Source organism: Melanerpes formicivorus, unplaced genomic scaffold (genome assembly GCF_026170545.1).
Source record: "Melanerpes formicivorus ecotype bairdi unplaced genomic scaffold, bMelFor1.0.p_v2 SCAF_102, whole genome shotgun sequence".
Taxonomy (NCBI): domain Eukaryota; kingdom Metazoa; phylum Chordata; class Aves; order Piciformes; family Picidae; genus Melanerpes; species Melanerpes formicivorus.
Genome location: NW_027142454.1, coordinates 1,438,380 through 1,452,928, shown reverse-complemented (window position 1 = coordinate 1,452,928; position 14,549 = coordinate 1,438,380). Strand labels below are relative to the sequence as shown.

General features: G+C 67.9%; 2 protein-coding genes across 3 annotated transcripts in view; both read right to left on the bottom strand.

Annotated features, from left to right (window-relative positions):
* Nucleotides 1-393: 393 nt before the first annotated feature.
* EXOSC6 (exosome component 6) lies at nt 394-2,392 on the bottom strand. The gene has a single exon (XM_068166547.1). The coding sequence runs from the start codon at nt 2,338-2,340 to the stop codon at nt 1,492-1,494; it is 849 nt and encodes a 282-aa protein (XP_068022648.1). The 5' UTR covers nt 2,341-2,392; the 3' UTR covers nt 394-1,491.
* A 223-nt stretch (nt 2,393-2,615) lies between these two features.
* AARS1 (alanyl-tRNA synthetase 1) overlaps nt 2,616-14,549 on the bottom strand; it is a 31,786-nt gene continuing 19,852 nt past the window's right edge. For both annotated transcript variants that reach the window (XM_068166610.1, XM_068166612.1), the window contains exons 15-21: nt 14,075-14,259; nt 11,838-11,946; nt 10,998-11,111; nt 9,725-9,844; nt 7,184-7,270; nt 5,934-6,047; nt 2,616-2,913 (exon numbers count right to left, since the gene is read on the bottom strand). In XM_068166610.1, the coding sequence (XP_068022711.1) occupies nt 2,728-2,913; nt 5,934-6,047; nt 7,184-7,270; nt 9,725-9,844; nt 10,998-11,111; nt 11,838-11,946; nt 14,075-14,259 (915 nt within the window). In that variant the 3' untranslated portion in view covers nt 2,616-2,727. The remainder of the gene's footprint in view (nt 2,914-5,933; nt 6,048-7,183; nt 7,271-9,724; nt 9,845-10,997; nt 11,112-11,837; nt 11,947-14,074; nt 14,260-14,549) is intronic.

The window sequence follows — 14,549 nt, the reverse complement described above, 5'->3', positions numbered from 1 at the left end:
TGCAGTGCTGGAAGGACTCCCAGAAGGCTGGGGCCAGAGTTTGGAGCAGGGCAAGGGGTGATGGTTTGAACTGAGAGTGATTGAGAGTGGAGAGAAGGAGAAATGTTTGGCACTGAGGGTGGGGAGAGCCTGGCCCAGGCTGCCCAGGGAGCTGCCCCATGGCTGGCCCCACTGCAGGGCAGGTTGGTTGTGGCTGTGAGCCCCAGAGCTGCTCTGGCTGGGGCTGTCCCTGCTGGCTGCAGGGTGGCCTCTGGAGGTCCCTTCCCAGCCAACCCCTTCCACGATTTGCTGCCTCTCTGAGCCCAGTGCCCAGCAGCTGCCCACCCTGAGGGCATCCCTGCAGCTCTGCCAGCAGAGGCCCCAGCAGAGCCTGGCCCTCAGAAGCCTCCCTTGAAAAAAGAGTCTTTATTAGCAAAACAAACCCAGCAGGGCCCCATCCTGCCCCCCTCAGCACCCTGGGGGCAGCAGGGCCCAGCCATGGAGGGGCTCTGCCTGCACAGGTGGCACCGAGGGCACCTTGGTGTGAGGGGGGGGGTCCCCCCAGGGAGTCTCTGGGGAGTCTCTGGCAGCAGGGGGGCCCTGCTGGGGGCATTCTGACAGCCTGAGGCTCCACCAGGCCTGTGGGGGTCACTCCAGTGGGGGCTCCTGCAGCACAGGGGCTCCTCACACAGCCCCCAGGAGGCATAGAGCAGTTTGGGGCTAGCTGGTGGGGGTGGGGATGCAGAGCTGGGTGCCCTTGGGAGGGTCTCTTGGGTCAAAGTCTATGCTGGCAGCTCTGAGGGGGGTCTCCAGGAACATGAAATGTGGATGGGGCTGGCTCTGGAGGTCTCCAGGAGCATGAAGTGTGGATCAAGCTGGCTCTGGAGGTCTCCAGGAACATGAAGTGTGCATTAGGCTGGTCCTGGAGGTCTCTGGCAGCAGGAAGTGTGGATCAGGCTGGCTCTGGAGGTCTCCAGGAACATGAAATGTGGATGGGGCTGGCTCTGGAGGTCTCCAGGAACATGAAGTGTGGATCAGGCTGGCTCTGGAGGTCTCCAGGAGCAGGAAGTGTGGATCAGGCTGGCTCTGGAGGTCTCCAGGAGCAGGAAGTGTGGATAGGGCTGGCTCTGAAGGTCTCCAGGAACATGAAGTGTGGATCAGGCTGGCTCTGGAGGTCTCCAGGAGCAGGAAGTATGGATCAGGCTGGCTCTGGAGGTCTCCAGGAGCAGGAAGTGTGGATCAGGCTGGCTCTGGGGGTCTCCAGGAGCAGGAAGTGTGGATCAGGCTGGCTCTGGGGGTCTCTGGCAGCATGAAGTGTGGATGGGGCTGGCTCTGGAGGTCTCTGGCAGCATGAAGTGTGATGCAGACCGGCTCCAGAGCGCACGGAGGGCAGCCTGGATGGTGCCTGGGGGCCAAGGTCACCCCGGCTGGCTTGGGCAGCCCCGCGGCGGCGCTCAGGCGGTGCCGGTGCCGGTAGCGGTGCCGGTGGCGGTGTCGGCCCCGCGGCGGCGCTCAGGCAGTGCCGGTGCCGGTAGCGGTGCCGGTGTCGGCCCCGCGGCGGCGCGCAGCCCGCAGCAGGCTGTGCCGCAGCACGGGGTACAGGCGGTGGCAGCCGTCGAGGCCGAGGCGCACCGCCTGCGCCCAGGCGTCGGGGGGGCCGCCCTCGCCGCCGCCCAGCACGGCGGAGACCTGGTTGAGGGCGGGCAGCAGCGCCAGGGTGAGGCGGCTGGCGGCGCGGCGCTCCTCGGCCTCGCCGGGCTGCAGCAGCCAGGCGCCGTCGGGCCCCGGGGCGCGGCAGAGGGCGCAGCCCACCGCCAGGTCGTACATCTCCACGCCCGCGTCCGCCAGCGCCAGCGCCGCGCCGCTGATGGCGGCGGCCAGCGCCGAGCCCCCGTCCTGCAGCAGCAGGGCGCTGACGGCCAGCCGCGCCCGCGGGTACCGAGCCAGCCGCACCGCCGGCTCCAGCGCCTCCCGCAGCGCCGCCGCCGCCTCCCGCTCCGCCTCCCGCTCCGCCGCCGAGCCCGGCCGGCAGCGAGCGCCGCGCCCCGCGAACGGCGCCCGGCGGAACTCGCACAGCAGCCTCCCGCCCCCCGCCGGCGCCGGGGCCCCGGGCTCGGCCGCCTCCCGCGGGCCCCAGGCGGCGCACAGCACCTTGGTGCCGCCGCTCAGCTCCACGTAAGCCGAGCCCTCCGCCTGGCTCAGCAGCCCGGCCCGGGCGAAGAGAGGCCGCAGGGCGTAGGGGTCCCGCGGGGCTGCGCCATCCTCATCCTCTTCCTCCTGCTGCTGCGCCGGGACCCCCGCCCACAGCTCCGGCGGCTGCGACTCCTCCGGGCCCCGCACCCGGCGGTGATCCAGCGGCATGCTGGGCGCCGAGGAAGCGGAAGGGGAAAGGCGGGAGAGGAGGAGGAGGAAGGGGAGGGAGGAAAGGAGGAAAAGAGGAAGGGGAGGGGAGAGGGCAAGGGGAGGAGGAAGGGGAGGGGAGGAGGCGGAGGAAGGGAGGGGAGGAGAAAGGGAGAAGGGGAGGGGAGGAGGCGGAACCGTCCCGTCCCGTCCCGTCCCGTCCCGTCCCGTCCCGTCCCGTCCCGTCCCGTCCCGTCCCGTCCCGTCCCGTCCCGTGGGCAGAGACGAGGCAGGGCGCAGGGCAGCAGCTTTTATTGAGGTACAGAGTGGGAGGGTCAGGGGGGGCTCAGGCAGCAGGCAGGGGACAGGCCGGGGGGGTGCTGGGGACCCCAGCCCCCACTTCCAGCGTCAGTTCTTCAGCTCCCCCAGCCGCAGCCGGGCAAAGTCCGTGGCCACCCGGAGGGCCTCCTGCAGGCAGCCTACGTTCTTGCCCGTGGCCTGCGCCGAGACGTCCTTCCCCCCGCCCTTGCCGTCCATCAGGGCAGACACCTCCTGCACCCACTGGTTGGCCTTCAGGCCCTTGGCGGCGGCCTCCTGGGGACGGAAAGAAAGAGCTGAAGTAAGGTGGAGCTCGACCTCAACTCTGCCAGCAGCGAGGGAAGAGGTTCCAGCAGCAGGACAAAGCTCTTCCAGGTGGATCTTCTGGAGGAGACCAGGGCCAGCAATGAGAGAACCACAGAGCTGTCAGGGCTGGAAGGCACCTCGAGGATGATCCAGTTCCAGCCCTCCTGCCATGGGCAGGGGCACCTCACACTAGAGCAGGTCTCCAGCCTGGCTTTCAAAACCTCCAGGGATGAGGATGAGGCTTCCACCACCTCCCTGGGCAGCCTGGGCCAGGCTCTCACCACCCTCCTGCCCAACAACTTCTTCCTCACAGCCAATCTCCAGCTCCCCACTGCTCCTTTTGTTCCATCCCCCCCAGTCCTGTCCCTCCCTCACCCCCTCCAAAGTCCCTCCCCAGCTTTCCTGCAGCCCCCTGCAGATCCTGGAAGGCCACAACCAAGTCCTGGCTCTTCCCCCATCCCTGCCCCTCTGCCCCCCACCCAGAAGCACAGAACCTTAGAGGTGGGAAGGGACCTCCAGGGATGACTGAGTCCAACCCCACTGCCAGAGCAGGGTCACCCAGGGCAGTCTGCACAGGAAGGCATCCAGGAGGGGTTTAAGAGTCTCCACCCAAGGAGACTCCACAACCTCCCTGGGCAGCCTGCTCCAGGCCTCCAGCACCCTCACACCAAAGAAGTTTCTCCTCCTGTTGAGGCTGAACCTCCTCTCTTCCAGTCTGCATCCATCGTTGGCTTGAACCTTGGCTCATTGCTGTGCACCACCCACCAGAGCTTGGCCCCCTCCCCTTGCCCCCCAGCCCTCAGCTATTGACAGGCATTGATCAGATCCCCTCTCAGCCTTCTCCTCTCCAGACTGAACAGCCCCAGGGCTCTCAGTCTCTCCTCACAGGGGAGCTGCTCAAGTCCCCTAAGGATCCTCGTGGCTCTCCCTTGGGATCTCCCCAGCAGGTCTCTGTCTCTCTGGGGCTGGGGAGCCCAGAGCTGGACACAGGATTGCAGCTGTGGTCTGAGCAGGGCAGAGCAGAGGGGCAGCAGAACCTCCCCAGCCCTGCTGGCCACACTGCTCTTGCTGCCCCTGGGGTTGTTCCAGGCTCTCCAGCAGGAAGTGGTAGAATGGCCACAAATCACCACGGGGGGGAGAGGGGGGGAAGGAGAGCAATGCTGGTTCCAAAGGATCCCACTGGAGAGATGTCCACCATGGGAAGGAGTCTGGGAAACTTGCTGCCTCTCTTTTTGGCTTCTCCACCCTGGGAGATGCTTTGTGCTGTGCTGGCTTCTGCTTGACCTGGGCTGCGTTGCTTTGGCTCAGTTCTAACAACTCTGCTGCGAGGACAGCCTGAGAGGGTTGGGGTTGTGCAGGCTGGAGAGGAGAAGGCTCCAGAGAGACCTTCTGGTGGCCTTCCAGGATCTGGACTCAATGACCTCTGGAGGTCCCTTCCCATCTCTAAGGTTCTGTGCTTCTATGAGGGGGCAGAGGGGCAGGGATGGGGGAAGAGCCAGGACTTAGTTGTGGCCTTCCAGGAGCTGCAGGAAAGCTGGGGAGGGACTCTGGAGGGGGTGAGGGAGGGACAGGACTGGGGGGGATGGAGCCAAAGGAGAAGTGGGGAGCTGGAGGTTGGCTGTGAGGAAGAAGTTGTTGGTCAGGAGGGTGGTGAGAGCCTGGCCCAGGCTGCCCAGGGAGGTGGTGGAAGCCTCCTGCTGATGCCTGGAGGTGTTTGCAGCCAGGCTGGAGGTGGCTGTGAGCAACCTGCTGTGGGGTGAGGTGTCCCTGCCCATGGCAGGGTGGGGCTGGAACTGGCTGAGCCTAGAGCTCCCTTGCCCCCCTGCCAGCTCTGGGGTTCTGGGCTGCTCTGGCAACATTAATTTTGGGAAGAACTTTCAACCCATCACAGCCCCCAGGACCCCATTGGCTCTCTTGGTCCCAGGGGCACATTGCTGTGCCATGCAGAACTTGCTGCCCATGGCACCCTAAGGTCCTTCTCCCTGGAGCTGCTCCCCAGCAGGACAAGCCCTGGGCTGTGCTGGTGCCTGGGGCAGCTCCTCCCCAGCTGCAGGACTCTGCTCTTGTCCCTGGTGGCCCTCATGAGGCTCCCTCTGCCCAGATCTCACTGGGTGCCAGCTCAGGCTGCCAGCCACCCCTCCCAGTGCTGTTGGTCCAGCAGTGCCCAGGAGCTGGGGAGCAGCTCTCTGGCCCAGCCCTGTCCACACACAGGGCCCAGGACACCGCTCCCAGAGCGCCACAAGCTCCATGGCCTGGCAGAGCTGCTCCTCACAGGCCCCTGACCACCCAATTGTTCTGGGCTGCAGCTCATCCCTGCTCTTCCTTGTCCTGTCACTGGGCATCAGCCCACAGAGCCTGGCACCTTCTGCCTGGCACTCACAGGCATTGGGCATTGATCAGATCCCTCTCCAACCCCCCCAGGGCTCTCAGCCTTCTCCCCAGCAGAGCTGCTCCAGGCCCTTCATCACCCTCACAGCCTCCCCTGGCCTCTCTCCACGTCAGTGCTGTGCCTGCTGCTGGCTGGCACTGCCCTGCACAGCACCACTGGCACACAAGGGGTCTCTCCCTGAGCCCCCTGCCCAGCCCCCCTGCTGGCAGCTCAGGCCGTGGGCAGGAGCCCACCCAGCCCTGCGGAGCCCTGTGCTAGGCCAGGAGTGGGACACAGAGTGCCCAGCGCTGCTCTCCCTCCTCACTGCCCAGCTGCCAGCTTGGGCACCTGGCACAGCCTGGCCTGGGCTTGTTCCTCCCCAGCTGCAGGCCCCTGACCTTGTCCTCACTGCCCCTCAGAAGGCTGCCTGCAGCCAGCCTTCAGCCTGGGCAGCTCTGCCAGCGCAGCCACCCCCACCCAGGCTGGCACCACCACGAGCCCAGGCCCCAGGGCACTGCCTCTGTGGCTCTGCCCAGGGGGTGTCAGGTGCTGACTGCCCAGGGCTGAGCAGAGGGCACAGGGCTGGCATGACCTGGGGCCCCTGGCACAGGGCTGGCATTACCTGGGGCACCTGGCAGAGGCAGGTGATCCTGCCAGCCTCGGGGTCCACAGTGAAGAGCATGGCAGCAGTCTGCGGGGAGCAGCTCTTGAAGAGCTTCAGAGACTCGTTCAGGGCCTGTGGAGCACAGCAGAGCTCAGCACCACCCTGCTCAGCACCACCCTGCTCAGCACCACCCTGCTCAGCACCCAACCCCCCTCAGCACCACCCCGCTCAGCACCCAACCCCCCTCAGCACCACCCTGCTCAGCACCCAATCCCTGCTCAGCACCCACCCCCCCTCAGCACCCAACCCCTGCTCAGCACCACCCTGCTCAGCACCCACCCCCCCTCAGCACCCAACCCCCACTCAGCACCACCCTGCTCAGCACCACCCCCGCTCAGCACCACCCCTGCTCAGCACCCAACCCCCCTCAGCACCACCCTGCTCAGCATCCCCCCCACTCAGCACCACCCTGCTCAGCACCACCCCTGTTCAGCACCACCCTGCTCAGCACCCAACCCCTGCTCAGCACCCAACCCCCACTCAGCACCACCCTGCTCAGCACCACCCTGCTCAGCACCCACCCCTGCTCAGCACCCAACCCCTGCTCAGCACCCAACCCCCGCTCAGCACCACCCCTGCTCAGCACCACCCTGCTCAGCACCAGCCCTGCTCAGCACCCAACCCCCGCTCAGCACCACACCCCTGCTCATCACCCAGCCCCTGCTCAGCACCTTCCCTGCGCAGCACCACCACCACTCAGCACCCAACCCCTGCTCAGCACCACTTCTGCTCAGCACCACCCTGCTCAGCACACAGCTCCCTTGCCCCACCCTGCACCCCTGCCTCACCCAGCACCACTGGCACACAGGGGGTCTCCCCCTGAGCCCCCTGCCCAGCTCCCCTGCTGGCAGCTCAGGCCATGGGCAGGAGCCCACCCAGCCCTGCAGAGCCCTGTGCTAGGCCAGGAGTGGGACACAGAGTGCCCAGCGCTGCTCTCCCTCCTCACTGCCCAGCTGCCAGCTTGGGCACCCGGCACAGCCTGGCCTGGGGTTGTTCCTCCCCAGCTGCAGGCCCCTGACCTTGTCCTCACTGCCCCTCAGGAGGCTGCCTGCAGCCAGCCCTCAGCCTGGGCAGCTCTGCCAGCGCAGCCTGAGGGGTGGCAGCTGCCCCCACCCCCAGCCTGGGCACCCGGCAGAGGCTCTGAGGCGAGCAGAGGGCAGGCAGGAGCGGCTCAGGCCCGGGGCAGGCTGTGCAGGACCTGCCCTGACCTTGGCTGAGGCTCCAGCTTCCATCTCCATGATGACCAGGGGCTGGTTGGGCTGGCTCTCAATCACCTGCTTGGTCTTCTCCAGCACCTGAGGGCAGGAGAGGCAGAGAGAGGCTGCTGGAGCACACAGCACTGCCTGGGGACAATGCAGCCCCTGGGGGACAGTGCAGCCCTGGGGGACAGTGCAGCCCTGGGGGACAGTGCAGCCCTGGGGGACAATGCAGGCCCTGGGGGACAATGCAGGCCCTGGGGGACAATGCAGCCCTTGGGGGACAATGCAGCCCCTTGGGGGACAATGCAGCCCCTTGGGGACAATGCAGCCCTTGGGGGACAATGCAGCCCCTTGGGGACAATGCAGCCCTTGGGGGACAATGCAGCCCCTTGGGGACAATGCAGCCCTTGGGGACAATGCAGCCCCTTGGGGACAATGCAGCCCTTGGGGGACAATGCAGCCTTAGGGACAATGCAGCCCTTGGGGGACAATGCAGCCCTGGGGACAATGCAGCCCTTGGGGGACATTGCAGCCCCTGGGGGACATTGCAGGCCCTGGGGGACAATGCAGCCCTTGGGGGACAATGCAGCCCCTGGGGGACAATGCAGCCCCTGGGGGACATTGCAGGCCCTGGGGGACAATGCAGCCCTGGGGACAATGCAGCCCTGGGGGACAATGCAGCCCCTTGGGGACAATGCAGCCCTTGGGGGACAGTGCAGCCCTTGGGGGACAATGCAGCCCTTGGGGGACAGTGCAGCCCCTTGGGGACAATGCAGCCCTTGGGGGACAGTGCAGCCCTTGGGGGACAATGCAGCCCTTGGGGGACAGTGCAGCCCTTGGGGGACAGTGCAGCCCTTGGGGGACAATGCAGCCCCTTGGGGACAATGCAGCCCTTGGGGGACAATGCAGCCCCTGGGGACAATGCAGCCCCTGGGGGACAATGCAGCCCTTGGGGGACAATGCAGACCTTGGGGACAATGCAGACCTTGGGGACAATGCAGCCCCTTGGGGGACAATGCAGCCCTTGGGGACAATGCAGCCCCTGGGGGACAATGCAGCCCCTGGGGGACAATGCAGGCCCTGGGGGACAATGCAGCCCTGGGGACAATGCAGCCCCTTGGGGACAATGCAGCCCTTGGGGGACAGTGCAGCCCTTGGGGGACAGTGCAGCCCTTGGGGGACAATGCAGCCCCTGGGGACAATGCAGCCCCTGGGGGCAACGCAGCCCTTGGGGACAATGCAGCCCTTGGGGGACAATGCAGCCCTTGGGGGACAATGCAGCCCCTGGGGGACAGTGCAGCCCCTGGGGGGACAATGCAGCCCTTGGGGGACAATGCAGTCCCTTGGGGGACAATGCAGCCCCTGGGGGACAATGCAGACCCTGGGGGACAATGCAGACCCTGGGGGACAATGCATCCCCTTGGGGACAATGCAGCCCCTTGGGGACAATGCAGCACTTGGGGGACAATGCAGGCCCTGGGGACAATGCAGCACTTGGGGGACAATGCACCCCCTGGGGGACAATGCAGCCTTGGGGACAATGCAGCCCCTGGGGGACAATGCAGCCCCTGGGGGACAATGCACCCCGTTGGGGGACAGTGCAGCCCCTGGGGGACAGTGCAGCCCCTGGGGGACAGTGCAGCCCCTTGGGGGACAATGCAGCCCCTGGGGGACAATGCAGCAGCCCCTGGGGGACAATGCAGCAGCCCCTGGGGACAATGCAGCCCCTGGGGGACAATGCAGCCCCTGGGGACAATGCAGCCCTTGGGGGACAATGCAGCCCCTGGGGGACAATGCAGCAGCCCCTGGGGACAATGCAGCCCTTGGGGGACAATGCAGCCCCGGGGGACAATGCAGCAGCCCCTGGGGAGGCTTAGCCTGCAGGATCAAAGCCCCCCAAGGAGCCCCAGGGCATCCCCAGCCCAGGCTGCAGCAGCCTCACGCTGCAGAGCCAGGAACATGATGTGGTGGCTGGCAGCTGCCTGCCTGCAGGGCACCAGCAGTGCTGCCAACAGCCCTGGGCATCCAGGAGGGCAGCAGCAGGGCAAGAGCAGCCCAGCCCCTAAGGCACTGCCAGGGCTGCTCCACAGGGCACAGGCATGGAGGGAGCCATGCCCAGAGAGGGGGCAGGAGAGACACCCCCATAGCTCAGCTCCTCTGCAGAGCAGCACAGGTGGGGGTGCCAGGGAGGAGCTGCCCTCCACAGCAGGCACAGATGGGGGTGCCAGGGAGGAGCTGCCCTCCACAGCAGGCACAGATGGGGGTGCCAGGGAGGAGCTGCCCTCCACAGCAGCACATGTGGGGGTGCCAGGGAGGAGCTGCCCTCCACAGCAGGCACAGGTGGGGGTGCCAGGGAGGAGCTGCCCTCCACAGCAGCACAAGTGGGGGTGCCAGGAAGGAGCTGCCCTCCACAGCAGCACATGTGGGGGTGCCAGGGAGGAGCTGCCCTCCACAGCAGCACAAGTGGGGGTGCCAGGGAGGAGCTGCCCTCCACAGCAGCACAAGTGGGGGTGCCAGGGAGGAGCCCCCATGCCCTGCCCCCCTGCTCACTCGTTTCTGGATGTCAGCCTTGCTGGCTCGGTCCAGGTCGTCCATCACCTTCTTCAGGCCCTTCAGGGCCTCCCTCAGCTCATCCTTCTGCCACTGGGGGATGACAGCTGTGGCCAGGCTCTGCAGCACAGGGGGGAGAGAGGCTTAGGGGCTGCAGGTGCCCAGGGCAGCAGATGCTGCAGCACAGCCAGGAACCTGCAGCTGCAGCACCCAGCAGACCCAGGGGCCAGCACCCACAGCACAGCTGAACCTGGGCCCCATCCCTACCACCCACAGCTGCCAGGCAAGGTCCCACTGCATGGCAAGCTCTCACTGCCCTGGGCAAGCTCCCACTGCCTGGGCAAGCTCTCACTGCCCTGGGCAAGCTCTCACTCCCTTGGGCAAGCTCTCACTGCCCTGAGCAAGCTCCCACTGCCTGGGCAAGCTCTCACTGCCTGGGCAAGCTCCCACTGCATGGGCAAGCTCTCACTGCCCTGGGCAAGCTCTCACTGCCTGGGCAAGCTCCCACTGCCTGGGCAAGCTCTCACTGCCCTGGGCAAGCTCTCACTGCCCTGGGCAAGCTCCCACTGCCTGGGCAAGCTCTCACTCCCTTGGGCAAGCTCCCACCGCATGGGCAAGCTCTCACTGCCCTGGGCAAGCTCTCACTGCCTGGGCAAGCTCCCACTGCCTGGGCAAGCTCTCACTCCCTTGGGCAAGCTCCCACCGCATGGGCAAGCTCTCACTGCCCTGGGCAAGCTCTCACTGCCTGGGCAAGCTCCCACTGCCTGGGCAAGCTCTCACTGCCCTGGGCAAGCTCCCAGTCCCTTGGGCAAGCTCTCACTCCCTTGGGCAAGCTCTCACTGCCCTGGGCAAGCTCTCACTCCCTTGGGCAAGCTCTCACTGCCCTGGCAAGCTCCCACTGCCTGGGCAAGCGCTCGCTGCCTGGGCAAGCTCTCACTCCCTTGGGCAAGCTCCCACTCCCTTGGGCAAGCTCTCACTGCCCTGAGCAAGCTCTCACTGCCTGGGCAAGCTCCCAGTCCCTTGGGCAAGCTCCCACTCCCTTGGGCAAGCTCTCACTGCCCTGAGCAAGCTCTCAGTGTCCTGGGCAAGCTCTCACTCCCTTGGGCAAGCTCTCACTGCCTGGGCAAGCTCTCAGTGTCCTGGGCAAGCTCTCACTCCCTTGGGCAAGCTCTCACTGCCTGGGCAAGCTCTCAGTGTCCTGGGCAAGCTCTCAGTCCCTTGGGCAAGCTCTCACTGCCCTGAGCAAGCTCCCACTGCCTGCTGCCCTCCTCACCTCGCTGAGGTCAGCAATCTCCTTCTGCACATCCTTATTGGGAGCTGTCTGCAGCTTCACCTTGGCCTCCAGGGCCTCCAGCAGCTTCCTGAGGCTCTCCACCTTGCGCAGGGCCTGGCAGGACATGACCCAGGGTCAGGTGGCAGAGACTGGGCTCTGGGCCACCATCAGTAGAAGAAAACTGCAGCCCCAGGATGGAGCTGAGGGAACTCCTTGGGAAGCAGCCCAGCCAGAAGAGAGGAGGCCCCTGGGCTCCTCTTTGCCAGAAGGCAGATCCTCCAAAGAAAGAAGACCACCCCCAGGCCCTTATCCTGCTCTGGGAAGCCCCAGCCCAGGCTCAGGGCACTGCCAGCCTGCAGCAGAGGGCAGGACTCAGCCTTCCCCAACCTCCCTGCCAGCCCTGCAGAGCTCTGCCCTGCAAAGCAACCTGAGCTGAGCCCTCCTTGCCCTGCCCTCTCCTCCCTGCCCTCTCCTTCCTAGCTGCCCCTCCTCTCCCTGTCCTCTCCTCCCATCCCAGCCCTCCCCTCCCTCCCCCTCCCCTCCCTCCCCAGCCCTCCCTTCCCTTCCCCATCCCTCCCCTCCTTCCCCAGCTCTCCGTTCCCTTCCCCAACCCTTCCCTCTCCTCCCCTCCCCAGCCCTCCCCTCCCCTCCCCTCTCCTCCCCTCCCCTCTGTCAGGAGCAGAGCCAGGGGCCTCCAGCACAGGCTTTGCCTTCCCACCCCCCTCAGGCACCTCTCCCTGGTGCCCCCAAGCATGCCAAGCGGGCAGAGTGGAGCAGGAGGGAGGCTGGCAGGGGGCTGCAGGGGGGTGGTGCAGGGAGGAGCTCTCCTGCCTCCCTCACCTTGCGAGCCTCGGGCCCGGTGACGGCGACCACCCTGCGGACGCCCTTGGCGATGGCCTCCTCCGAGACAATGACGAAGGAGCCCACGTGGCTGGAGTTGTGCAGGTGCCTGGCAGGGACAGGCAGGGCACAGGGGCACTCAGGGGCACCCAGGGGCTCCTCACAGGGCCAAACAACACAACCCACCCTGCCAGGGGAGCCGCAGCGAGCCCCGGGACCGGCAAGAGAGGCAGAGGCAAAACCAGGGCAGGGAGTGGGGCAAGGGCTGGGTGGGGGCAGGGAGAGCAGGGGGCAAGGGCTGGGTGTGGGCAGGGAGAGCAGGGGGCAAGGGCTGGGTGTGGGCAGGGAGAGCAGGGGGCAAGGGCTGGGTGTGGGCAGGGAGAGCAGGGGGCAAGGGCTGGGTGGGGGCAGGGACAGCAGAGGGCAAGGGCTGGGTGTGGGCAGGGAGAGCAGGGGGCAAGGGCTGGGTGTGGGCAGGGAGAGCAGGGGGCAAGGGCTGGGTGGGGGCAGGGAGAGCAGGGGGCAAGGGCTGGGTGGGGGCAGGGACAGCAGAGGGCAAGGGCTGGGTGTGGGCAGGGAGGGTGGCAAGGGCTGGGTGGGGGCAGAGAGAGCTGGCAGAGCCTCCTCTGGAGCCAGGCCTGGCAACACCAGAGCACATCAACCCCAGCAGCCTAACTGTGCCCTGGCCGTGCCCCCATCCACCCAGCTGTGCCCTGGCCGTGCCCCCATCCACCCAGCTGTGCCCTGGCCGTGCCCCCAGCAGCCCAGGCCGTGCCCCCACCAGCCCAGGCCGTGCCCCCATCCACCTAGCTGTGCCCCCAGCAGCCCAGCCCTGCCCAGGCCGTGCCCAGCTGTGCCTGCAGCAGCCCAGCCCTGCCCAGCCACACCCAGGCCATGTCCCCAGCCGTGCCCACAGCAGCCCTGCCCTGACCAGGCTGTGCCCAGCCACGCCCGCAGCAGCCCAGCCCTGCCCAGGCCATGCCCAGCCGTGCCCACAGCAGCCCTGCCCTGACCAGGCTGTGCCCAGCCACGCCCGCAGCAGCCCAGCCCAGCCCTGCCCAGGCCGTGCCCAGCCTCACCCCCAGCAGCCCAGCCCTGCCCAGGCCGTGCCCAGCCACACCCCCAGCAGCCCAGCCCTGCCCAGGCCGTGCCCAGCCTCACCCCCAGCAGCCCAGCCCTGCCCAGGCCGTGCCCAGCCTCACCCCCAGCAGCCCAGCCCTGCCCAGGCCGTGCCCAGCCACACCCCCAGCAGCCCAGCCCTGCCCAGGCCGTGCCCAGCCGCGCCTGCAGCAGCCCAGCCCTGCCCAGGCCGTGCCCAGCCTCACCCCCAGCAGCCCAGCCCTGCCCAGGCCGTGCCCAGCCACACCCCCAGCAGCCCAGCCCTGCCCAGGCCGTGCCCAGCCGCGCCTGCAGCAGCCCAGCCCTGCCCAGGCCGTGCCCAGCCTCACCCCCAGCAGCCCAGCCCTGCCCAGGCCGTGCCCAGCCACACCCCCAGCAGCCCAGCCCTGCCCAGGCCGTGCCCAGCCGCGCCTGCAGCAGCCCAGCCCTGCCCAGGCCGTGCCCAGCCTCACCCCCAGCAGCCCAGCCCTGCCCAGGCCGTGCCCAGCCACACCCCCAGCAGCCCAGCCCTGCCCAGGCCGTGCCCAGCCGCGCCTGCAGCAGCCCAGCCCTGCCCAGGCCGTGCCCAGCCTCACCCCCAGCAGCCCAGCCCTGCCCAGGCCGTGCCCAGCCACACCCCCAGCAGCCCAGCCCTGCCCAGGCCGTGCCCAGCCGCGCCTGCAGCAGCCCAGCCCTGCCCAGGCCGTGCCCAGCCTCACCCCCAGCAGCCCAGCCCTGCCCAGGCCGTGCCCAGCCACACCCCCAGCAGCCCAGCCCTGCCCAGGCCGTGCCCAGCCGCGCCTGCAGCAGCCCAGCCCTGCCCAGGCCGTGCCCAGCCTCACCCCCAGCAGCCCAGCCCTGCCCAGGCCATGTCCAGCCGCGCCCGCAGCAGCCCAGCCCTGCCCAGGCCGTGCCCAGCCTCACCCCCAGCAGCCCAGCCCTGCCCAGGCCGTGTCCAGCCGCGCCCGCAGCAGCCCAGCCCTGCCCAGGCCGTGCCCAGCCTCACCCCCAGCAGCCCAGCCCTGCCCAGGCCGTGCCCAGCCGCGCCCCCAGCAGCCCAGCCCTGCCCAGGCCGTGTCCAGCCGCGCCCGCAGCAGCCCAGCCCTGCCCAGCCGTGCCCGCGGCAGCCTGGCACTCACGTGCCGCCGCAGAACTCGACGGAGGTGGTGGCGCCGGCGGGGCCGGAGGGGTCGGCCAGCAGCTCCTCCACCGGCACCCCGAGGGACACCACTCGCACCGGGTCAGGGTAGGTCTCGTCAAACACTGCCCGCAGGCCCTGGATGGCCTTGGCCGCGGCCAGGGGGCACTCCCTGGCATACACAGGCTGCGGGGAGGAGGAGGAGGGTTGAGAGCCCGGGCTGGGGGCCTGCGGCTCCGGGCAGCCCTGACTGCGCCCCCCGAGGGCAGCTCTGTGCCCTGAGCTGGGCTCTGCGCAGCTGCAGGAGGCCCAAAGCCACTCAGGCGCTCCCCAGGACTCCTGATGCTGCTGCTCCCTCTCCTGCTCCTGCGGCACAGTCACCCCAGCAGGGCTCCGGGCTGGGGGCAGGGTGGCTGCAAAGTGCCCAGCAGAGAAGGAGCTGGGGGTGCTGGGGGGCAGCAGCTGGAGCTGAGCCC

Excerpts from the sequence above, each read along its gene's own strand:
- EXOSC6 (XM_068166547.1), bottom strand. The coding sequence starts at position 2,340 with ATGCCGCTGGATCACCGCCGGGTGCGGGGCCCGGAGGAGTCGCAGCCG.